Below are 7,552 nucleotides of genomic sequence, written 5' to 3'. Positions count from 1 at the left end.
ATGGACCCAAATAATAGCTGCCTAACCGCCATAGAGGATGTTGTCACGACAGACCGCACTCTGTCGGCGGCAACATCCGCCACACCACCCGCCCACAGAGATACCGCGTCCACGGTCGGCGCTTCTTGCGCCCCCTCAGGCTACCGCCCCATCTCTGCCGTTGAGCTGTATGTGATTATGAATCGCATAGCAAAGCCAGAAACACCCGCCGAAAAAGAGGCCGCGGAAAGGGCGTACGCACATTTCGTGCGCCACGACTTAGCCGCCGCCCGGGCACAACAGCCGCAAACAGAGTCTTCCTTTCCGCTGAGTGAACTGCCGCGCTCGGCCATAGAAGAGGTGATTGTTCCGCCGGGAGCCCTGCTGGGTGTAGCAACTCAAGATGTTGCTGCTCTGGCGGAGGCGGCCCCGAATGGTGTTGCGTCACCAGTCTTGGCTACTCAAGAAGCCAGTGCGCTGCTGATCGCCCCAACGGACAATTCCAGTGAAGAAGCCGCTAGCGCGCCAGTCCTCGCCGCGCAGAGACTGACTGACAGCGACCACCCCAACCCAACACGGCACCCAACAACGCCAGTTCTACTAGAAATTCCTGAAGCCAACCTGGGGACACTTCTATCGGCAGAAATGCCGATGGATGTGCAACAGGCATCACGGAAACGACCAGCCACCTCTGACTCTGAGGAACAAACCGCAGTAACCGCGCCTGAAGGGCGCCAAACAAAAAAGAAGGCTGCTGCTGCAGACGCCCCCACAGCGCCCCCTGCAGCCGAGGAAGACGGTTTTACCGTACCAAACCGGCGGCACACTGCCAAGCCCAAAAGGCTGGAGAAGGTGCTCGCCCCACCGCCAGCCACATCAAATCGGTTCGCAGAGGCAACCGAAGTTGTCATGGAAGCGGAACCCGCCGCCCCAGCACGTAAACACACACGCCCCCCTCCAGTAGTCGTGACGTGGGACGACGAGTTCATGGACCTCCGCCGCATGATTAAAGAAGTGGTGGAAGTAAAGTCATTCAAAGTCCAAGCGAATAACGTCTACAAGATCCTCCCAACATCCATAGACGAGCACAAAAAGCTCATGGATCTCGTTAGGGATCAGGGACTCCATTGCTATACCCACAACACCGAGTCCCTGAAGCTACTAAAGGTGGTTATACGCCACCTGCCAATCAAGATGGACCCTGCCCACCTTAAACAAGAACTCGCGGAGTCGGGTTTTTCCGCGCGCACGGTAGAATTAATGACATCGCCGCGTACGCACAAAAAGATGCCGTTGTTCCTTGTCGTCCTAGTGGACAACGAGGACAACAGGAAAATCTTCCAACTCGACAAAATTGCGGACATCGACGTCTCAGTCGAACTACTCAAGGCCAAAGGCAAGAGGCTTCAGTGTTACTCTTGCCAAGGCTTAGACCATGTTGCACACAACTGCACCATGCCCGCGCGTTGCGTAAAGTGTGCAGGTGCACACCAAAGCCGTGATTGCGTAAAAAAGCGCGACGAACAGCCCAAATGCTGCAACTGCAGTGAGCCGCATGTTGCCAGCTACAGGGGCTGTAACGCATTCAAATCCCGCAAGCGTGGCAAGGCCGCCAAAAAAGTGCAGCCAGGAGTCAGTTTTGCGTCCGTTGCCGGGAGACGGGCTGCTGAACAGCAGGCCCCGCCTCGCGGTGAACGCCGCCTACCCGCCCGCAACCTGCAACCACCTACCAACACACAGACGGAACCCAGTGCTGCTGGGCTACTCCCACCGCCCCCCACGACCCGCGCCGAAAAAGGACAGGCTGCCCCTGCTGCGCAGACACCCATCGCAAAACAGTGCCAGCCTAGTACAGCCCCAGCGCCACCCGCCCCCGCGGCCTCGAGCGCTATCACAGATGATCTGCAGACGCTACTGCAAACATTAAACAGAATCATGACACAACTACCCAGTCTAGTCTCCGCAGCTGCGACGGCCCTCCAGGCCGTCGCCCAGCCCCCCAGTCATGGATAACGACCATACCCATGGCCTGACTATTTGCGTTTTTAACGCAAACAGTCTTATACCGCAGCAGGGTGAATTTAGGGAATTTCTATACAGCGAGGCAGTAGACATCTGCCTCGTCTGCGAAACATTCCTAAAACCCGGTGTGCATGTCAGGGTCGCAAACTACAGCTGCTACCGCACTGACCGGCCGACCCACGGCGGCGGAACGGCGGCGTATGTTAGGTCGTCCTTGCGGCACTACCCGGTGCAGCTGCCACGACTCGAGCACATTGAAGCCACCGGCGTGACCGTCAACACGTCTGTCGGCAAGATCACCTTCGTGGCGGCATACCGGCCGCCGCGGGGTGTTCTGCAAGAGGCCGATTTCGACACCCTACTGGACATGGAGGGGAGGCTGTTCATCGGGGGGGACTTTAACGCAAAGTCCGCCCACTGGAACTCCCGCCTCACAAATGTCAGCGGGCGCCGACTTGAACGCGCCGCCCTCAGACACGGCGCCATCATTCTAGGGCCCTACGACCCAACCCACATCCCAGTGCGCGGACAACCAGACGTTCTCGACGTTGCTATACTGAGGGGGGTCGATCGGTTTACGACTGCCGAGACGAGGACGGCTCTGTCATCAGATCACTTGCCGGTGATCTTTGACATAGACGTCGTCGGCGCGGCGGTGCGGGCCGGTCGTCCATCCTTCAAAAATATCAACGTCGAGCACTTCCAAACCGAGGTACGGGAGTACCTCACAGATGCCCCTGATCCGGAGGAGGTGGGGGCGGAAGCCGCCATCACCTCCCTAAATCAGGCGCTCCTGCGAGCTGCAGAGACTGCCACACCTGGTCGCACACGTCAGCCGCAAGACAGGTCGCGACGCCTCCCGCAAGCAATACGGGAGCTTATAGTGGCGAAGAACCATCTTTTCCGTGAGTGGCAAATAACGCGACAGCCAGAAACGAAACGCCGCGTAAACCGCATGCGTCGTGCCATCACTGCGGCCGTCCGCGAACACCGCAACCAAGCATGGGCCGACCTTGTCGAGTCCCTCGACCCAGATGACGGCAGTGCATGGCGAGTCGTGAGAGGTTTTCTGCGCCGCAGGCAGCGCATTCCTCCCCTGAAACTCGGTCAGGACCACTACTGCGAGCCGGACGCCAAGGCAAGTGTCCTAGCGGACACCTTTGAGGCAAACTTCCGACCCGTGGTAGAAGACATCGACGTGGCCCACGTCCGTCTAGTGGAAGAACGTCTCCCAGTCTTCCTCGACGCACGAGAGGAGGGTGACAGCATAGACCCCATCACCGCCGAAGAAGTCGCATTGCAACTCCGATCGCTCAACGCCCGGAGGGCAGGTGGCATCGACGGCATCCCGAACTCACTCCTTAGGAATCTTCCTCAGGAGTACGAGCAATACCTGGCCACAGTCTTTAACGAAATCCTGGCCTCGGGTGTCTACCCCTCGGTGTGGAAACATGCCGAAGTGGTGGCCATCCCGAAGCAGGACAAGGACCCCCGGTCGCCATCCAGCTACAGACCCATCAGCCTCCTCCCATGTCTCTCGAAGGTTTTCGAGAGACTTTACGTGCGGCGACTTCTGCAACACGTGGACCAGGAAGACATACTGCCAGACGAACAGTTTGGTTTTCGTGGAGGTCACTCCACGACCCACCAGCTGCTCCGCCTCGTGGAACCAGCTATGAGGGCGCTGGAGACGAGGGAATACCTCGGGGCGGTATTCCTGGACGTCTCACGCGCCTTCGACTCCGTGTGGCATGACGGCCTCGTCTACAAGTTGTTTGTACTCGGGGTACCGACGTCGCACGGAGTGCTTCTCAGGTCCTACTTATCTGGCAGGACATTCCACGTCCGGGCAGAACAGGGAAGGTCCACAAACAGACCCATACGTGCCGGCGTACCGCAGGGATCGGTACTAGGCCCCATACTCTACTCGCTCTTCACCGCCGACGCTCCGCGAGTGAACGGAGTAGAGTTGGCCCTTTATGCGGACGACACTGCTCTGTTCACCCGGAGCATGAACGCGCATACCATGGGGCGTCGCCTCCAGCAAGGATGTGAAGCGCTTGGTGCTTGGGCCACCATGTGGCGCCTTAAATTTAACGCTGGCAAGAGCCAGGCGGTGGCGTTCACGAAGCGCAGAGTGCCGCCAAACCTAGAAGCCCTACACATCGCGGGAGGCCCCATCCCGTGGTCAAAAACAGCTACCTACCTCGGAGTGAGACTAGACCAGCGGCTCACCTGGGCCCCACACATCCAGTGGATCCGAAACAAGGCGATAGGGCGACTTCGTGCACTCTATCCCTTGTTAAACCCGGAGTCCACATTGCCCTCCCGTCACGGCATCACGCTGTATCTGACACTGGTACGTCCAGTGCTAGAGTACGCGGCCGTGGTGTGGGGCAATGCCGCCGACTCCTCGATACGATCGCTACAATGCGTGCAAAACAAGGCGCTGAAGCTTGCGCTGGGCCTTCCCAGGTTCTACCCAACCACCTTTCTCCATGAAGACACGGGCATCCTGACGTTGCGGGACCGATTCCGAGTCCTAGCACGCCAGTTTTACCAAAAAGCGGGTCAATCCCGCAATCGGCTCATTCGGGGCTTGGGCCAGCAGCAACACCATCGACCAACTACCCGTTGGCCGGACCTGTTGCGGGAATAACCCTTCCCCCAACAACACCAGGACCCACGAGATAAACACCGAGAGGACCCCAACAACAGTTAGGAAGTCTTTTCAAAAACATCTCTTTCAGGTCCTGCAGGAACAGCACACAAGTGCTTACCCTGCACACACACGTGCCTCAGGTAGGCACATGAGTAACGGAGTCGCTGGGCGCAGACCGTAGCCGACTCGCGAGCCGCTGCAGCTGCTGTTTGTGCACGTTTTGCTTTGCCCGAGGAAGGAAGGATGACAGGCCGCGGCAAGGGAGGAAAGGGGCTCGGCAAGGGTGGCGCCAAGCGGCACCGCAAGGTGTTGCGCGACAACATCCAGGGCATCACGAAGCCCGCCATCCGCCGCCTGGCTCGCAGGGGCGGCGTGAAGCGCATCTCTGGTCTGATCTACGAGGAGACCCGCGGGGTGCTGAAGGTGTTCCTGGAGAACGTGATCCGCGACGCGGTGACGTACACTGAGCACGCCAAGCGCAAGACTGTGACGGCCATGGACGTGGTGTACGCCCTGAAGAGGCAGGGGCGCACCCTGTACGGTTTCGGCGGTTAGGCTGCGTCGCAGCGGGCGCTGGCCTTCCCGCGGCCGTGCTTGTGGGTGGGAGAGACTAGAAAACGGCCCTTTTCAGGGCCACCACACTGTTCGGAAGTTGAAAAGTGCGAAAGAGTCTGTGTTGTTGCTGCGTGTGTGCGCTGTGTTGTTTGTTTGTTTGTTTGTTTCTTTCTCTCTTTCTTTCTTTGTTTCTTTCTTTCCGTTTGAGCGACGTGATGTGACTGGGAGGGGAGAAGGAAAGGAAACGTGTCATGTGGCTGGCTGTGTGTGGAGCTGCTTCGTTTGTGTGTCTTTGTATCGACCGCGACGGAGGTGGCGGGCTGTGTGTTGTTGTGCGAGAGGCGGTGATTATTTGCTTGCGTGGTTTGGCTCTGTGTGTTTGCGGCGGCGTTGGGGTTTCCGAGGCAAGGCGTGTGGGCATAGGCGGCCGGATCAGCTGTTTCGTTCGTGTCGACGGCCGTTGCGCGCGGGAGTGGAGGGCGGTGTGTCGACACGCCTCCCTTTAACAATGGTCATTATTGCTGCCGTTGTCGTTTGGAAGGCGACTGCGACCGTGCAAAATGTGTGCGTGTGTGTGTGTGTGTGTGTGTGTGTGTGTGTGTGTGTGTGTTGGGCCACACGGGCTGTGTGGACGACAAGATGGCGGACGTGCGCCGGCGGCGGCTGTGCTGTGAAAGTGCAAAGTTAAAACAAAACAAGGTGCGGCGAGGACGACTGAAATTTTGCTTTGGACGTAGGTTTGTGTGGTGGCCCTGAAAAGGGCCGATTGTTGTGGGCCGAGCCGAGCCGGCAAAGCGCGTTGCGTGCAGGGGAGCACGCGGCGCTGCGATTGCCTGGCCTCCTTTAGGCCTTCTTCTCGGTCTTCTTTGGCAGCAGGACGGCCTGGATGTTGGGCAGGACACCACCCTGTGCGATGGTGACGCCCGACAGGAGCTTGTTGAGCTCCTCGTCGTTGCGGATGGCAAGCTGCAGGTGGCGCGGGATGATGCGCGTCTTCTTGTTGTCGCGGGCCGCGTTTCCGGCCAGCTCGAGCACCTCAGCCGCGAGGTACTCCATGACGGCGGCGAGGTAGACGGGCGCCCCGGCGCCGACGCGCTCTGCGTAGTTTCCCTTGCGCAGGAGGCGGTGGATTCTGCCGACCGGGAACTGGAGCCCAGCCCTGCTTGAGCGGGACTTTGACTTGCCCTTGACTTTGCCTCCCTTTCCGCGTCCGGACATGGCGATGGGCTAGCGACGGTGCACACGAAACGGAAACGAAAACGACCGGTGCGAGCGGCAGCGAGTCGAGCAGCGGAGTGCGTGCCGGCGCAGCCGGGGTGGGGGTGCTTTATGGGCTCGGGTGCGGCGGCCGGTTGCGCGCGCGCCCCATTGGTCGGCGGCCGCAACAGGGCGAGCTGGTAAAGGTGCGGCGGCATCTGAACTCAAGAACACCGAACAACAGCAACAGGCATCACAACACACACTGCAACCTCAAGCGGGGCGCAGCGCAGCCAACAACAAAGTACCACCTATCGTTGTACATCAACCATGCGACTTCCAAAAGCTAAACAAAACCCTGAAGGAAAAGGTCAAGGGGCCACTAAAAGCCATCTTCCGCGGAGACAGCGTCAAATACCACTTCGACACTGCGGAAGACTACAGGGAGGCAGAAAAATTCCTGAGACAGGAAAATCTACCCTACTACGGTCACCAGCTTGCCGACCAACGCTGTAGACGCTTTGTCATGAAAGGACTACTACCAAACACACCGGAAGACGAAGTTAAAGCAGCACTTACACAAAAAGGCCACCAGATCGTGTCCGTTTTTGAACACAAAAAGAGGGACAGAGAGACACATCAACTCATCCCCCAGGGAACTTACCAAATTGCAACGCCACAAATCAAAGACGCCGACAAACTGTATGACATACGTGGCTTGCTGGGGATGGTGGTACGTGTGGAGGCATACAGAGCGAAAAATGGTCCTGCACAGTGCCACCGATGCCAAAGACTAGACCACACCGCGAACTACTGTCAGCTACCAGCACGATGTGTACGCTGCGCCGGACTACACCACTCCAAGGACTGTCAGAAGCCACGATCAGAACCACCCACCTGCGCAAACTGCAAAGGGAGCCACCCAGCAAACTTTAAAGGGTGCGAACACTATCAAAAGAGGCTAAAGCCATTCAGACCAGCCCAAAACGCGACCCGTCAAGAATACACAAGAACCGAACTACAGTCAGACTCAGCAAGATACACCGACAGACGACAGACAGCGGCAAACGCCACCATCACAAGAGATATTCGGGTAACCGACCGCACTTACGCAAATGTAACCACACCTCCACAACA

General features: G+C 58.4%; 1 protein-coding gene across 1 annotated transcript; it reads left to right on the top strand.

Annotated features, from left to right (window-relative positions):
- Positions 1 to 1,992, top strand: LOC126452489 (uncharacterized). The gene is made up of 2 exons (XM_050091082.1): positions 1 to 1,002; positions 1,495 to 1,992. Exons 1-2 carry the CDS (start codon positions 1 to 3, stop codon positions 1,990 to 1,992), a joined length of 1,500 nt encoding a protein of 499 aa, XP_049947039.1.
- Positions 1,993 to 7,552: the final 5,560 nt, after the last annotated feature.

Source organism: Schistocerca serialis, unplaced genomic scaffold, assembly GCF_023864345.2.
Source record: "Schistocerca serialis cubense isolate TAMUIC-IGC-003099 unplaced genomic scaffold, iqSchSeri2.2 HiC_scaffold_881, whole genome shotgun sequence".
In the NCBI taxonomy this organism is placed as follows: Eukaryota; Metazoa; Arthropoda; class Insecta; order Orthoptera; family Acrididae; genus Schistocerca; species Schistocerca serialis.
Note: the sequence above shows the minus strand (reverse complement) of the source record. Positions and strands in the feature narration are given on the sequence as shown.

Excerpts from the sequence above, each read along its gene's own strand:
- LOC126452489 (XM_050091082.1), top strand. The coding sequence starts at position 1 with ATGGACCCAAATAATAGCTGCCTAACCGCCATAGAGGATGTTGTCACG. Across the intron at positions 1,003-1,494 it reads TGATTAAAGAAGTGGTGGAA|CGCGACGAACAGCCCAAATG; the intron begins GTAAAGTCATTC and ends TGCGTAAAAAAG.